At 41.9% G+C, this 17,433-nt stretch overlaps 1 protein-coding gene across 5 annotated transcripts in view; it reads right to left on the bottom strand.

The window, feature by feature from the left end:
- Positions 1–214: 214 nt before the first annotated feature.
- The window catches only part of LOC135937842 (uncharacterized), a 44,189-nt gene continuing 26,970 nt past the window's right edge, over positions 215–17,433 (bottom strand). For 2 of the 5 annotated variants that reach the window (XM_065481115.1, XM_065481117.1), the window contains one exon: positions 10,003–17,323. In XM_065481115.1, the coding sequence (XP_065337187.1) occupies positions 10,119–17,323 (7,205 nt within the window). In that variant the 3' untranslated portion in view covers positions 10,003–10,118. Of the gene's footprint in view, positions 1,071–1,130; positions 1,209–1,377; positions 1,487–1,762; positions 1,862–2,426; positions 2,810–2,952; positions 3,081–3,135; positions 3,256–3,314; positions 3,715–3,768; positions 4,020–4,109; positions 6,885–6,937; positions 9,477–9,545; positions 9,746–9,868; positions 17,324–17,433 lie in introns of those variants that run through there. The other 3 variants (XM_065481119.1, XM_065481116.1, XM_065481118.1) reach the window with 3 other exon arrangements.

Genomic DNA, 17,433 nt, shown 5'->3' with positions numbered 1-17,433 from the left:
TAATATTCATTTTCATTATATAAAATAATATATTTCTATCATCTCTATGTAATCCAAAATTATCAAATTTAATTTAACATTAATGAAGTGTAATTAATTATAATTTCCTCAATCCGTCCCTTTGGAATTTAAGCATGAAAACTTACAATTAGTTGTACATACTTGAATCGATTGTTTTTCGTTGTAAAGTAATTCATGAATTCATACGCTGTCATTGTATTTTAACAACCATATAGTTTTATTAATACTTTTATTTGTCTCGCTTACATGCAAAATGTTATTAATTTCTATTTATATTGGCGTTATCAGACTCCATATATAAAATGCAGAATCCATAATAGGTAGATGCGTACATGTTTTCTAAATTATAACACATTTTCTCTGCATCAAATCAGTTTCACAGACCAATTAACATAAATTGGAATTAAAGAGAGCAGTTTGTGTCTCGGCTCTCAATAAATACCTGTGGTCATCTCGTGCGTATCAAACACGTGGAAGGGATACGAAAGAGCGCTTGACGCTCTTTGTTGTAGTTAAAAAACTAATTACAGTCAAAATTTTAGGAGAATTCGCCTTCGTAATTGCCCTAAAATTTCGAGTTAATTCGTGAATGATACTACAGTTAAAATTATCTACACATCATTCTGGATTAAAATCAAGATAATAATATGGACTTAACACACGTGGGTGAGAAACGTGCTAGGAATTAACTCGGCACGCCCTCCATTGGCAACGTTGATTGATTTTTAACAATAATTATTAAGTATCGTCAAATCATAAATTATTATATATGAGCACACTTTCTGATTGCACACTTCTGCGTCCCTTTTCGCGCACTTGGGCTGCAATACGTTTGATACTGTCTTCGCAGTGTTCCTGAGCAAATAATTTAACTGTGTGTGTATGTGATTGATTGATTGATTGAAGAAGGCGGCGGACGAGGTCACAGTCTTCAGTAGTGTCGTTGTTCAGTCCTCGCGCAAACAGCTGCTCTTTTGACTACTTCTTCAGGTCCTTAAATTTTATTAGGTTTATAGTGAGTCAAAGTTGGAGGCTTCGCTTCCATCTCTCTGAAAAATATTGGGCGTTAAGTCGTGTTTCGGGATTTTAAAATAATCACACTCTTTTACCCTAGCGGGTTTGTAAAGGTGTGACTGGGGCATCATGAAAGTGGAACCAATGTCTCTTTCTGCCATTGTTTGACCCTCCTGAAATTAAAAATAAATTTTTTACCCATCTTGCTTTCTACAAATGAACATGCAAAAAATAATATTTTCACGGCCACGTTTTGTTCGGGCAGTATGAAAATTAGCAATTAAATTATGTAGTCCATGTTTCGTGCATAATTATTCAGATCAGCATTAAAGTAAAACTCACGTCGTGTCTGGACGAGCCAGGCTTTGAGCCGTAGGTACTGCAGCCGTGTCTGCTGCGCATGGCCGGCTGAACGAGCGTTTCGTCGTACGAGCGGGCCTCGGACATAGTCCTGTAGGAACAAAGTTAAATCAGCACGGGACGCAGCTTGCGCTGACAGTTTCAGATAGTAGAAAAGAAACAAGAAGGGCTAAAAGACTGCCACCAGCTTTTTGTTAATCGACTCTCTGTTAACTGCAGATAAAATTTTCTCGCTACTGAAGCTCTCTACGATCGGCTCTATCACGACTAATGCTGACTATTGAAGGGATTATCATGAAAAATCAAAGAAAGTGTTCTGAAGGTGTTCAAGGGTGCTTGAAGAAAGCGAAGGAAGACTGGGTCTTACACTGGGGGCATTGGGGGTGGGGTGGGGGCGGTTGTACGCCTGTAGTCGGCAACCACTGCCGCCATCTGATCGGAACGGTGTGCGACCATCTCGATATCACTGTAAATCACATTATATTAATTTCTCAAGAACTAATAAATTGCGGTTAAATTTTCGTCTCGTCAAGTCAGTTTTGTCAGACTTCAAAAAACAAAAATATATGTGAGTTGATCCTATTTTAATTTGAAGGATGATAGTCACACGTGGGGGTCTAGTGGTGGAGTTTTGTCGGAACTGTCAGCAAATGAGCAAAAAATATCGTTTGTGCTTTGAATAATTCTTTCTTTTAGTGGCCTTGTCGTGGGTTAGACAACACCCTCCGTCGTTAAATATATTTAAATTTAATATAATCTAAAGAGCAGAAGGACCTGTACCTCATTAGGTTTACTATCACCAATTAAACTCAATTTGTATGAAACTTCCACCATGGTCCAATATTACGTCTTTCTACCTCCACTGCAGTACTTCAAAATAGTCCGTCATTAGTCCAACTCAAAATAAACCAAATAAAGCTCAAGCAAACAAACATTAGCAACCTGCTCTTGCCGCGAAACACGGCAGATTAATAGTTTTTAGTAAAAGCGCTCTCCCGCAAATTGAAACCGCGCCGGCTGCGAATACAGACCTGTTGGCGGTGCGCAGGGTGGTGCGACCCGAGCGCTGGCTGACTAGGGTCATTTGGTCGTTCTGGCGGCTCACGTGCGCCGACACTTCGAAGCCGGCTGACACCAAAGCGCCGGCCGACTGCTTGCGTGACCGCTCCGTCGAGCCGCTGCCCTTGCGCTGCTTCTTCTCCTGCGAGCCACCCTCGAGGTAGTTGAGGAGCTTTTGCTCGCTGGCGCCAGCCGCTGGAGGCGCGAACGTTGACAGCACCGACGTAGACTGCACGGGCCGGTATTTGGCGCGTGGAATCATCACTGTCAGCGAACGGTCTTTTTCCATCACGTAACTGCCCTCGCTGGGCGGCACGCCAGCCTCGCCCTTCGGACCTCTTGATCCCGAAGGACGCTGTAATATTAATTTTATTTAAAATTTAATCATTAATTAAAAATTTGGGAAACAAAATAAGAAAATTCTTTTTTAATAAGTTTTTTTATTTAAATGCCAAAAATCTGAATTAAGAGAAAACAAAAATTAAAAATTTGCAATACCATTGAGTTGGCCACGTATTGCATGGCATTCCCATCAACGCTGCTCTCACTGCTTGTGTCTTGAATCATAGCTGTTTTATCAAGAGTGCCTCTCATTTGTCCAGCATTGCCTCTGTACCGCATGAAACCTGAAAGTTAAACAATCATTAATTATTTATGAAGCATTTTTAAAAAGTGTCTTACCAGAAGCTCTTTGGTTACCAGGAGCTTGCGGCTGTTTTTTCCTCATGCAAGTTAGCACTGAGCACATGACCAAAACGAGGAGCATCACCGCGCCGAGAGTCAACAAAGCGATGAGCAAAACTGCAAAAATTAAAAAAAATGAAATGGTAATAATTCTTATAATTTAACGTCATACTCACCCTTTAGGTTAATGAAACATGTGTCTCCTGCGTACCAGTGGAAGCAGTCGCAATACACTCTGCTATCACCAGGTCTTGAAGGCAAACATGTGCCATGGTAGTTGCATTTGGTGCATCCAAGCAAATCTGACGTGCACTCGCGACCAGGGTACTTAGTGCTCGGAGACAAATCAGTAAATCCTTCCTTGCAGCTGCAAGTGTAGGTGCCCTTGAAATTGAAGCACTCGGCGTCCTTGGAGCAGTCGTTAAACTGGTCGCTGCTGCACTCGTCGAAATCAGACGTGGCCAATCTAGTTTCTCTTGCAGCGAACATTTCTGTTCCACCCAAGCTGAAGTTCGTGTTTCGCAAAGACTGCTTAAATTTGTCTTCGAGCTCTGCCTCGTCGATATTTTCGGAGAGCTAAATATTGTGTAAATTTAGAATTTTAATATACTCTTAATATTGATTTTATACCTGAACGTAGAACTTGACCATCACTCCGTCAGCTTCACTGTCAACATTAGCAGGCTCAAAACCTGTGACTGTGGTTCCTTGGAAAATATCTCTCAAATCAGAGCGCATAGCTGTACGACGAACACCATCCTTAGCGTCATTTGACAGGATTTTAAAATCATTGCTCTCCTCATCCTCCAATGATGGCTTGAATGAAATTTGCCTTCCTTGAATGTTGTCCAGTAGCATTTTCATCTGGTAAGTGTATGTGGCTAGAATGAAAAATAAAATCATAAATTAAAGCATAGCCATAGACGTAGGTAAATTTTTAAAAAGGATAAATTTTTGAAAATTACACTTACGAGTGCAAGGCCGATCGAAGAAGGTTCTGGCAAATCCTGGTCTGCATACACATCTATGTGCCCCGTCATACACCTTGCACATTTCATTCTTAGTGACCTTGCATTCTGGTTCGCATGCCTTCGATTCTTTGTCAATAAAATCGGAGTCCACGACCACAGGTGCGACAGCCTTATTTACTTCATTGTCACCTTCGTCAATTGTTAGAACAGCTTCATCATCGTCAACATGGGTTGGAATTGGAGCAACATCACCAATAGGTCTAATAGTGAAGGACGGGTAGCTGTCGTAAGGTGGTTGGTATACTGTCGTTGTAACTTCTACATGCTTTGTAGCAATAGTTGCTGAGATGGTTGTTGTGTATGTGCTGGGATCAATCGTATGAATTTCAGTTATGGTACCCACGATTGTTGAGACGACAGTTCTTGGAGCCTCAGTTTGAGTGACAATTACGGTCCTGGTGTATGGCTGACCTCTGCTGCTGATGACAGTTGTTTCTGTCGCAGTAATCGTCAGAGTTTCTGTTTGAGTAATATATCTAGTGGATGGCTTTGAGGGCATTGTGATAACTGAAGTGACTGGTTTGATGACTATGCGATCTGAAGTGTTGCGTACAATGTTGGAGTATGGCTTACTTGAAACTCTTGGTCTGTTGTTGAATATTCCTGCAGCAAGAATATTTGTTGCCGTTTCTGTAACTGTATTTTTGTGTTCTTCAAACTGGTTGATAGTGGTGCTTGGCAAAAGGTCAACACTAGTTGGGCGAATCTTGGTTCTGACTGAAGTTCTAACTCTCTGAGGTCTGGTCGAAGTAATAGTTTCAAAAACTGTCACCGTTTTCGTCGGGTTAATGAAAATACTCTCTTCGTCATAGTCATCAGAGTATTCTTGGCTCTCAGTTGTAACTGTTGTAATGACAACTTCAGGTTCAATAATGGAAGACTCAATTTCTGATGTGTACGCAGGTGGAGCAGGAGGCTGAAGGATTTCTTCAGGAATTGGCCTCGTGGGCAATCTGGTAGGTCTTGTCGCAATTGGCCTACCAGGTGGTGGTGGGCGCTGCCTTGGTGGTATTCTGGTTTCAGTCAAATTTTCGAATGATTGAATTGGTGGAACTGCGAGAGATGATCCACTTGAAACACTGTCCTTGATAAACGGTGGTCGCAATGATGTTGAAGGTACATTTGGTATAATTGGTCTAACAGAGAAAGCAGGTGGTCTCTTAGATGAATGCACAGGTCTAGGAGATGATGAGGGTGGATTGGCTGAAGTTAATGGTGGACTCGCGACATCATTTGGTCTTGAAGTTGAAGACGGAGGTCTTGCAGACGATGGAGGCAAATGAGGTTGGAATATTCCTGGCCGCTCGTACTCGTATGGGTGCTTGTTCTGATTATCTTGCAGTTTTGTATCAACAACTGGGAATCGAGGGTTTTGCGAATTTCCAGTAATTATTGGTCTCTTTTTGTCAATATTGTTTTGCACAGCATGAACATCTGCGTTTTCTGTTGGTGCTGGTGGTTTCATTTCAGTTGAAGGCATTCTATTGCCAAAGATAAATGGCCTAGGCGTGCTTCTAGTCTTGATAACTGAGTCAATATTATGACCTATGTTGTAGTTAGGGCCTGTGTTAATAACGTCATCAACAATGCCGGGTCGTACTGTTTCTATATGTACACTTTCTGGTTCAAATGGTTTCTTGTTTATCGGTTCCCTTGGGAAACCTACGCTCTCGGAGTTTGTTTCAACCCTCACTGGTTTGTTAGAAATCGTGTCAGCTGGCAGTACGTTAGGAAGCAATGGCCGATTTTCCGTCTCCTGAATTACCTCACCATCTTCCTCGCCCTCTGAACCAACTGGTTCGTTCGAATTATCCCAATCATTGCCATTCGGGTTGAATATGATATCTTCAGTCTGATGATCATTTTGTTTCTGTGTATGTATGTGTGGTTCTACGCTTATCACTTGCAATTGGCCTGCATTTTGACCATGAACAATAATTTGTGGATTCTCTGGGTAGTGTCTAGGTGGCTCGGGTGGAGGAAGCATATCAATCGGTGTTTGATCATTGAAATTTGGTTTAATGTGATGATTTCCGTGAGGTCTGTGCTCTGGTTGTCTATGCTCCGGTTGCCTGTGATCTGGTTGCCTGTGATCCGGTTGCCTGTGATCCGGTTGCCTGTGATCCGGTTGCCTGTGGTCCGGTTGCCTGTGATCCGGTTGCCTGTGGTCCGGTTGCCTGTGGTCCGGTTGCCTGTGATCCGGTTGCCTGTGATCCGGTTGCCTATGATCCGGTTGTCTATGATCTGGTTGCCTTTGTTCATGTGGTTTGTGATCAATACCAATTCCATGGTGAGTGGGAATATTTGGAGCAACTTTCACAGGCCTAGCACCGATCGGAATGTGATGTATATTTTGTCCCGGTCGAGAGTCCAGAATGTGATGCTGCACTTGACCAGGCCATACTGTATCTTGTGGTTGACGGAATGGTGGTGGTCTTCCATCATGAACCCTTTGTGGGGGTGCTGGACGTTTTTGATCCCGGAAATCAGGCGGAAAAATATGTCCACCGACTGTAACCGGCACGTTAACCTTTGATCCAGGTTGAAGAATTGGCATGGTTTCTGGATTGTCAAGAACAATGGCGCCAGGGAGCTGAGGATTCAATACAGACTCGTCAAAGCCCAACTGCTGTGGCCTAGCAGGGGGTTCGCCGATTGTTCCCCGAATAATGTGACCTTCGTTATCGCTATTATAAGAGTCGTGACCTGCTAGACCTGCAGAAAAAACACGATTAATGCTAGAAATTATGACTGTTATTGTGACTTACCTATGCTAGTTCCAGCAATAAATCCAGGCTCTGGTAGAGGTATAGGCTCACTAATTATTGGTTCATTAGAATCTCCAGGATAGTACGTTGGTCCTCCGTCAATTACTAATGGCCTTGATGGTCGGACGATATGAGCCTGAGTTAGTCCCATCGTTGCTCTGTCAATTGCATTTTTTACATTCGATGGGTGCACCAGAATTTGAGGCCTGTCAAATGGAAGATCAGGTGTAGGGGGATGATTTGGACGAATCCGATTCTTGTTTCCTAGAAATGTAGCTTGAGGTGGTGGTGGCTTCATTCCAATGGCAACATTTGAAGGAGGTTGTTTGGCAGGAGAATGTTGTGGTAGAATAACTTGCTTGTGATGAACAATTTGCTGTGCGTCATTGTGAACAACGCTCAATTCTGGTCTGTTTGGACGCCTGTTGAGACGTGGTGGCTGATGTTGGTGTTGATTGGGTGGTGCAATCGGTAACCGTGGTCTTTGACCCAATACAGATGGCCTTCCAACAATTACATCCGAGTTAGCTGTTATAATTTGGCCAGGTTGAATCGGAATACCATCTTGAATTATGGGGCTTTCCAAGGGCTGCTGATGCTTTCCAAGAACGATTTGAGATTGTACTGGCCGCTCCATTAACGGTATTCTTTCAGCCACAACCCCTTGAATTGGCAAACTATCAATCCAAGCACTACTAGCTTTGTCGTTGTCTTCTAGTGGCAAATTAGGGCTCACACTCTCTGCGGTTCCAGGAATGTGCTTCTCTGAGGCCAAATGACTGTTAACATTAGGCAAACCGCGGACTGGAATATAAATTGGATTTGCAGCAACTGCAGGTTTGTTTGGGTGTTTGGCTTGAACATATTCATTAAACAATGGGTGTCCTTGATTATGTATGTTGTGAACATTTGGTGATTGATTTGGTGGCGATTGTGGAGGAGGCGTATCTGCTTTTTTCGCGAAATTGTTTGAAATCAAACCAGCCACAGCGCTGAAAACGGGCTTCAGTGCATTAATTGCATTTATGCTATTTTGTCCTATAGTCAAAAGATTATTTACTCCAAAATCTGGAGAAACTTGAGACTCTGCATTTGTTAAATCTGCTGCTGCAACTTTCAAGTCTTGTTCAAAGTCGTAGTCTTCACCATCAGAGTTTTCTTCTTCCAATTTATCCTTATCGTTTGATGGTTTCTTCTTTGATGGTTTTGGCTTTCTCTTTTTGGAAGGTTTGACTGTAGCTGTTGCCTCGTCTTCGCTGTTCAAAGTTGGAACAGATATCGTCGATAACAGCTGGTTGGTTTTCGAAGAGCTTGCAATATTATCCAGGTTGCTTAGTAAATATTCTGGGGTATCAGTATTTTGTATTGGAGCGGGCTTGATTGACGTCAGTTTTTCGTAAACCGAAGCTGTTGGTTTGATTTTGACATCCTCAATAAAATTCAAAGTGGAAGCAGTAACAATATGCTCAACAGAGGATTCTACTGGCGTGGTGGAAGTTATTATTGTCTGCTTAGCTGTGTTCGGATTGATTGCTGTTATTTCAAGAGCTTCTCCAGCAAGCATAACAGTTGTAATTATTGGTTTGTTTGAGCTCTGAGCTGCAAAAGAGCTTCTGATTGAATCGAGGTATGCTGAATCCAAACCCGCAGTTATTGGTTCGGTTTGCACACTATATGTTACTCTCGAACTTGAGCTTGTGACAGTTTTGTCACCTTCCAAGAAGGTTGTGAAGTATGTGAAAGTAGTAAGATAAGTTTTGGTGGCATAAACTTTGATCGCATCAGGAACAACTGTCGCAGACGGAGCAATTCCGATTTCTGCTGTAATTTTGATAGATTCTGGGAGAGTAGCACGCACCTGATTCCTGTAGAACTTCTCTGTAACTACATCTGAAGAGGTAGCGATGTTTGTTTTGATCACGGTACTTCCATTTTCCAAGTATGTGTTCAAGTATGTGTAGGTGACAAAGTATGTTTTAACTATGTCTGTTGTAGCGGTTGGATTTACTTTTTGTGATTTAAATGACTGTGCGATGAAATAAGGAGCCTCGGTAACAATCACTTGAGTAACAATATTTTTTTGTTTAGTTGTTACCAATTTATCATCGTTTTCCAATGTTTTTGTAAAAGTGTGTGTGCTGAAATAGGTATTGGTATCATACATTTGCTCAGATGGCTGAAGTTCAGTCGTGTCTAGCAATTTTGTTACAGTGTTGGCAATAGTTTGCTTTGATGTCACGACGATTGGTACATCTTCATCCACAATAGTATTGAAGTATGTGTAAGTTGTTGGCAACGCCTTCGTTTCGTAAACTGCATTTTCAAAGTTTTCGTACACCGTTGACTGTACTTTGTTTATGGTTGGTGTTGCAGATATATCATGGGTGGCCTTGGTTATCGTATTGATTATCAGGTCTTCGGTTGTGATTGTAGTTGTTTTTCCATTTTTAACCTTGCTTCTAACGTAGACATACGTTGTGGGTTGTTCAAACACGAGGAGATGAGCGCTTTGGGACCTGATTGAAGAAAGAAAAAATGCCTGGAATCGTAGGAAATAGTTAAGTTAGCGCCTATTTTTTACTAATATGATATTATGAATGTATCTTACTTGTTCTCCGGCAGGCATCTTACTCAGCATTTCCTCTGTAATTGTACTTGGCGATGCTATTGTCGCAATAACAGATGTTGGTGCAATTCTTAAATTTTCTCCTTGATTGCTAAATCTGTCTGCTACAATAACTTCTACACCATTGCTCATGACTCGTGTGGCTAGATTCATTCTTGCTTCTTCTGGGACAAATCCAATATCTGGAGATTGAAATATAGTTAATTAATGTTACGTTTTTACTATAAATCTAATGCAAAATTTACATTTAAAGCCATGCATTTTTGTTTTATAGAGCTATTTACAACTTTGCAAAAAATATTTACCTTAAATCTCTCAATCAGAGTGTATCTTCGCCAGCCTTTCTGATGCCTTGTTTAGTGGTTTGTGTATGTCTTATGTGTTTGCGATTCAATTGCCCAAAAAGCATACTTTATATCACATTAAAAGTACTCATATATTTATATTCTTATATTTTAATTATGTCATTTGCAGTATATACAATCTTTACAAACTAATTCAATAAAGTGCTAATTTTTACAGCCAGTTTGGAAGTTATTTAAATTCTTTCACAACTCAATCGCTTTTGGAATGAATTGCTGTTGAGAAGTTATCGCTCAACTTGGAAGAACTATGATATTTTGTGACATCCCCTAATATGCTCTCTAAGCTCTGAGTCTCGTACGTTCCGCTGCTAAGCTCACTGCCTTCGATGTCGTTGAAAGCCGACATGACAAACATATTAAAATCTTCATCAACTGGGTAGATTTGAGGTTTGGCTTCAATTGATGGTTTCACTTCAATATTAGGGGGTGAAATCGCCTCTCTTTTAACCAGGCTTGCACCGTCGGTTATAACTGTAGAAAGCACAGTGCTGAACTCGCCAGGATTCTTGCCTGATACATATATAGTCACAATACTTGTGTGCTTCTCAGGTTCAATCTGCTTGAATATTTTAGGTGGTCTTGTTGCTCTCGTATTGGGTTTTGCTTGACTGATTTCTTCCTTACTAATCAACTCAAATTCTGAGCTCTTTTGCTCCTCATCATCAAGCTCCAAGTGTTCTTCTTCTTGCTTAGTAACCTTTCCTTGCTGCGCCACCTGCTTAAGTAGTTGTTGCTGTTGTAGCAACTGTGCTTGTTGGAGAAGCAATTGATTTGGTTGTACAGTTTGTTGCAACTGTGCCTGAAGGAGAGCAGGGAAGAGAAGTGAATTAATCTGGTTGTTTGGATTTTGTGTTGGTGTGATGACAATGGTCTCCGTAATATATTCAGTTGCTGTAATTACGTCCTCTTTGCTGTTGATAATGGTAGTCATAATCGCTTTTCCTCTTAGAGTAATTGGAATGACAGTTGACTTTTGCTCTGTAACAGTTGTCACGTAAGTTGTTGATTTCGTTTTATATTCAGTGGTTGGAGTTGCAGGAACTTGTTGCTGATTGAGAGCCAAAAGAGGGTTGATATTTTGTTGAAGACCAAAGTTGCCAAGCAGAAGTTGCGATAACAGGAGATTGGCCAACGGTGCGCTAGGCAAAGCATCATTTATTGTGTTGACAATCGGCTCAACTTCATAGGCTGTGCTTGGTATTATATGAGAGAATGAAGTCTTTCGACCACGAATGGTTGTTGGCGTGAAAACAACGCTTGTAGTCGGATTTTCTTTCAATATGAACTGTGTCACCTCTGTTACACCAGGAGCTGGAGTTGCGGTTACTTCATTGTTCAAAATAAACACCGTGCTGCCACCATAATCAGTTTTGCTATATTCCTTCGGACCAAGAACTTGTGTGCTTGGTGTGTTTCTAATCACTTGTTTGTATTCGGTGATTTTGCCATTGATGACTGGTATTGTTACTTCTGTTGGAACTTTGTGCGTGACCGTTATAGTGCCATCAAATGCTGGCGTGTGATATTGGCTCTCGTTACTTTCGTAGTCATTTCTGTATCTGCCTCTAGATATTTGCCTTCTAGGTGTAGGAGTGTTATTATTAGACAAAGTGTTGTATCGTCTGTTTGAATTTCTGCTCGGAGTGCTCTCGATTGTTCTTGGTCTTGGCACCCTCAACTTTGAATCGCTGCTACGGGAGTCACTTCTTGTTCTAGTACCAGTGGATGGCCTTCTGAATTGTGCCTTTGATGGCGTTGCTTCAGTTTGTTGCTGTCTCGTAAGTGTAAAAGGTGATGCCCTCCCCACAGACGAAGGTCTTATTTTTTGGCTCGGTGGTGTTGGTGCTACATCCGGTTTAGATGCAGATTTGAAATTTGATCTTCCACGGCTTCTCACTGGTTTAGGTGGTGGCGCGACTGGCTCATCGTCATATATATACTCGTATTCCACTAATTCAACAGCTGGTTTTCTAGAAGGAGTTGCAGCAGCTGATGATTTCCTCCTAGATGAGAATGATCCATAGCTTGACTGTCTCTTTTCTCTGTCTAGATGTCCTGATTCTGAGTCGACTGAAGAATTTGTAAATAGCATTCCTTCTATAGATCTTTTGCTTCGTCGTCTCTGCGAGAATGGCTTGATCACCACCTTTTTGTTTGGTTCCACTGTTTTAGGAATGGGTTCTGAGGATTCAAATTCACTATCACTTTCTTCCGAATCTTTTTGGAGTTCTTGCTTGTCAACATTTTCCTCATTTTGTTCACGATCTTCTCCTGGCCTTTTGAATAATCCACGAGGTGGAAATAGGTTGCTAGTTGGCCTTTGCTTAAACAGGGTGGGTCTTGGAGTCGGCCTCACTCTTGGAGTTGGCTTTTCTTCACTTATATTGTTATCACTCACGACATTTTTACGAAGAGGGAATTTTCTTCCGGTTGTTGTTCTCTGAGCAACTGGTGCATCAGTGGTTGAAAGTGGTTTTGGAGAGGAGTTTCTTGTCCTCAATTTAAAAGGAAGAGGCCTCTTGAATGTAGTAGCCTCCGTGACTGTATTTCGTTGCTCATTCTTTGTTGTTTCAGTTATTTTAGTTTGTGTAATGTCTTCGTCAGTGGCATCCGATTCGCTCAAAGTGTTAACTCGAATTTCAGGGTCGGGCGTGGTCAAAGTTGTTGTTGATCGGGTTAAGAATGGCAGAGATGATGTTGGCCTGATTCGAGTTCTAGCGCTCCCAGGGAAGATTGAAGATGCAGCTGACGCTGTGTTAGGTCTACCTGATGAGGAGTATGATCGGCTTCCTCCGCTGAACCCTGCTGGTCTACGAGATGAGCTTCCAAATGCAGATGTTGCAGTTGGTTGAATACGACTGCTTGACCTTCGCCCTGTTGAAGGATTGTAAACTGACGAAGCAGATGGATTGAAATTACTTGAAGTAGGAGTGGATCTCCCTCTTGAGAATTTTCTGGTACTGCTCGGTTTAGCTTCATTCGTAACTTGATTTGCAATCGCACTGCTTTGTCTTCTTTGATTAAATCTGAATCCCTTCGATGAGCTCTCTGAATTACTTGCAGATGCTGGCGTTGCTGTCACAGTTGGTGTCAAGGAGTTCCTTGTAATTGTTGTTGGTGCCACAGGTCTCTTTTTCGGTTGGAATACTGCTCTGCTTCTACTTCCAATTGCAGCGAATGGCCGGATAACTGGTGTAATGGTATTTTTTCGAGGGAATCCAGGTTTGCGGTTTTTACTGTCATCCTCTGTTTCTTCCTGTTTTTCTTCTTGAGGGTGTGAGGGTTCCAAAACTGGAGTGGCCGTTTCTTTGATTTCCGACAAGGTAGGTGTTGCTGTTATAATGCTTGAAGAGCTTTCAATAATTTGTGCATAAAACCCATCTACAATTGTGCCAATAACTCGTGATTCATATGCAGTTGTTACTGAGTCTTTGATTATTGAGCCCTCAATCAATCTAACAAGTCCAGTCCTTGACGGTACAGGAGGTTCTGGTGTGCGATCATTGTCTATGTTAACAGAAGTTGTGCTTTCCACAACTTGAGCGTAGAGATCTCCAATGTAAGTTCCAATCGCTTTTGTCTCAAAGTACGTGGTAGAAATACCGTCAACATCGACTATGCTGCCAACGTTGCGGGAAACAACTCCAGTTGGCTGTACGCTAACAGTTGGGGGAGTTGTTGATACCAATTCTGGGGTAAATACTTGAGAACTGCTTTCCTGGTCTTCATTATTTTTAAGCGATGAGTGCTCACCTTGAACGTCACTTGGTTTAATTGATGACTCAATGTCAGAGGGATTTTCTTGCTTAGCATTATCCAAAAGTTGTTCAACAGGTGGTGCAATACCTATTGCTCTTCCAGTTTGGGTGGGAATCAGAGCATTATCCACAGGAGTTGGGCTTACGATATTTGTTTCTGTTTCCAATCTGCTTTTAATTACAGTGCTATCTCCAATGTAGGATGTTGTGTAGTAAGTGTACGTTGTGTAAAATGTTGTTGGTTCAAGTTCAGCAGGCGTTGGAGTAACAATTATTGCAGCCTCGTCATTAACCTGACTTGTATGCAAGTCATCTTTTTGTTTCTTAGTTGGAGTAACCACATTCGAAACTGTTTCTTCACGACTTGACACCAAAGTAGACCCATCTTTGTATGCAGTTGTCCAATAGGTGAAAGTCGTAAAGTATGTAATCGGATAAACTTCGGTTGCTTGAATAGTTGTCAGATCATTCTGGATTTCGGTTGTTGTTTCTAGGGCTTCCTTTACAGATTCATCAGGCTTAACGGTTTCTGTGACCACATTTGTTACTGTCTCAAGCCTACTCACAATTTCTGACGTTTGGCCCTTGTAAAGAGTTGTAAAATAGGTGAACGTTGTGTAACTTGTTTGCAACAGGAGGGATGGTGATGGATCTATGTCCGTATTGCTTTCAAGGCTTATTTGATCATCTAAGCTTCCTGGCTCTGATCCGATGACCAAATTGTCCTCATTTTTCAATGGCACATCATCCTCTTTCACTGAATTTGTGGGAACATCGAACATCTCTGACTTAATGCTTTCATGCAAGTCGAGCTCCTTTGATTCAAGCGTTTTATTTTTCTCATCCTGAATTTCTTCCTTGGGGGGAACAGCTTCAGTTGGAATACTATCAGGTGTGAATTCAACCGGTGCTAGTTGAACGGGAATTGTCACTTTAATTGGTTCTTCTGTTTGAACCACTAACTGTTCTCCTTCAGCACTCAATATTTCCTTTGCTCTCATTGTCTTGTACTTCTTGGCATACTCTTCGTCATTTGGTGCATTAACTTTCGTAGCCTTCACCTCTAAAGTTGGCACGATAGAATTGTCAACTTTTGTTGGCTGAATTTTATCAGCAGCACTGCTTGGTGACACAACATTAGAATAAACTTCGGTTCTACTGTTGATAGTCGTTTTATTATCATCAAAGAGCGTAGTAAAGTATGTGTATGTTGTGTAATAAGTTTTTATTAAGTCTTCCGGTTCATCCCTGACTGACTGAGATTGGATGTCATCTGGAACAATCCGAGCAGTTGGTTTCACTTCCGCGTCATGGAGATCCTTGTAAATATCTTCGGTTGGTCTTCCTACGCCCACTGAAGTTGGTGCTATAGAATTTGCTTCAACGATGCTGTCGCCTCGAGCAAACAGTCCGGCGACCGCAGGATCTGTAAACACTGCATTTTTGTCCAGGGTAGACGTAATAATATTTGTGACGACTTCCTCTCTGCTTGAAATGCTTGATGTCTTATCTTGGAAGTATGTGGTTAAATAAGTATAAGTAGTATACTGAGTTTTCAGAAGAAGCTCGATTTCTTCTTCATCTGGATCAGGCATTGGTGTTGTGGGCCCAGTTGTTATTATTTCATTTTCAGAGGTCATGGTTTCCGTCATAGTTACTTCAGGAGTATTATTCGTGGTTTCAATTTCAGATTCAGTTGTTGTCTCAACGGTTGCAGAAGGAACGACCGTGTAACTAGAGGTAGGAACGATTTGCTGAGCGATAGCAGTTGCTAGGATTTCCCGGATGTCAACTAGGCTAGTCGACAGTTTGATTTCTGTACTTGTAACCTCGTTTGATTTAATTGAAGTAGATGTTTTGTCCGCATTTGGTATAAAGAATGTTGTGAAGTAAGTGTAAGTTCTGTAAATTGTATTCGGAATAACCTTTGTCACATATTGGATTGTGCTGCTAGAAGTTGCACTACTAGCACTTCCTTCCACAATTATTTGCTCGTCCGGGTGAGAGTTAATTTTTCTCACGCTTGCAACTTCATTTTCCTTAGATTCATCCAGCACATCTTCTTGTTGCTGAGTAGTGGCCAGTCCTTCTGTTGTAGACTCAACCTGTTCAGTCGTGGTTTTCGGCGCTTCTTCGGTGCTGGCTGATAGTTCCTCAAGATCGGCTACCCTAGTTACAGCTTTCGTAGCAAAATCAATGCTCTCAGTTGGCTTTAGTGTGCTGGATTCACTTGCTGCCTCTGAACTCGATTCAATGCTAGTTACGGAAGGCTCGATTCCCAATGAAGACATGACATCAGTGGCTGCTTCCATCTCAATGGTACTGCTAGCTTCAATTTCCTTTTTCTCAGCCTTGTTCTGATCAATTTCTGTCGCTGGTTTCACTTCAACATTTAATTCTTTTTCCTTTCTGATATTTAAAAGAGAGGGTACTGATGAAGCCGAAATTGCATTGAAAGTCCTGGTTGCCGAGATGTAGTTTTTAGAGATCGCTGGCCTTGGTTTATTAAAGAGAGAGCTTCTTGACTCGGCCAACTTGCTGCTGCTAATAGTTGGCACAACGATTTCGGACAGACTGGTGACTTTAATGTTCGGATTCAATGACTTTGTCGCACGAACTTGAGCTTTGGAATGAGGCATGAACACAATGACTGTGTTGTGCACGGTTGTGGTAAAATCATCAAAACCAACGTAGGTGACAGTTGGCATTGTGGACTCAACATGAAGCAGGTCTTCTTTATTGTGGATCACGTTGAAATTTTTAAATCCCTTGATGTTTCTTTGCCGAGACGAATTGACAAAGTTTTTATTGTCCTTCTTTTTGCCGTTAACGTAAGCTTCAACGCTCTTGTCAACGCTCACTATAGTTTCAGTGGTTTCATCTAGTAGGTCAGTGCCATAATGGCCCACGGTGTAAGTTGGCAAGTTTGTTTTAGGCTTACTGATTTTAAAACCATCGAATCGTTTGATTTTGTTTATGAAATTGTCATTTTCATCTTCACCGGAGTGCTTGCTGCTCGAGAAAGTGACTCTGGTGTTTGTTTTTTCCTCAGCAATAGCAGTGGCTTTTACGATGCTTGATGACTTGCTTGGCACTATTTGATTTTCGTTTTTGAAATTAATCGGAGACACTTCAATGACTGATTGCTTCGAGTCGTGAACGGCCGTGGGGTAGATTTGACCAGAGGCAGCAGAATTGTAGGCCTTTGTCGCAAGCACTGTGTGAATTGAAGGCTCCACGACCCTCGAGTAGCTGGATACCAGCTGCGCGTAAGTTCCATCAATGTACGTCCTGTAGTAGTCGGTGGTTATCAGCGTTGTAGCAAGACCGGAGACTTTAGTTGCAGTGACGCTCGAAATCAGCCCCGTGGGCTTCAGAACTCCGAGGGCATCTCCTGCGGCGGCTGATGGCACAGCGAAAAATACGCGAGAGCTGGTGCTCACTATTTTGGCGTAGTGGCCGTCAACGTGTGTTCCAAACACCTTGGTAGCGAACTCAGTCGTGGTACCCTGCTGAATGAAAGTGCCAACGGTGGAGGTCAGCAAGCCAGTTGGGCGGTGCTTTTGGTCGTTAGGCAAAATTTCGGTTTCTAAAAACATGGATGTCGTAACTGGGCCGTCAACTCGGGTGCTTACATCTGTTTTAATTGTGTTTGTGTAGTGTGTTTGTTTATTTGTGTGCGAAATTGGCGTTTTCGTGACGAACAGCGAAGGAAGAGCGCATACATGTAAAAAATAATAAAAACAC

This window comes from Cloeon dipterum, chromosome 2 (assembly GCF_949628265.1).
Source record: "Cloeon dipterum chromosome 2, ieCloDipt1.1, whole genome shotgun sequence".
Lineage (NCBI taxonomy): Eukaryota > Metazoa > Arthropoda > Insecta > Ephemeroptera > Baetidae > Cloeon > Cloeon dipterum.
Note: the sequence above shows the minus strand (reverse complement) of the source record. Positions and strands in the feature narration are given on the sequence as shown.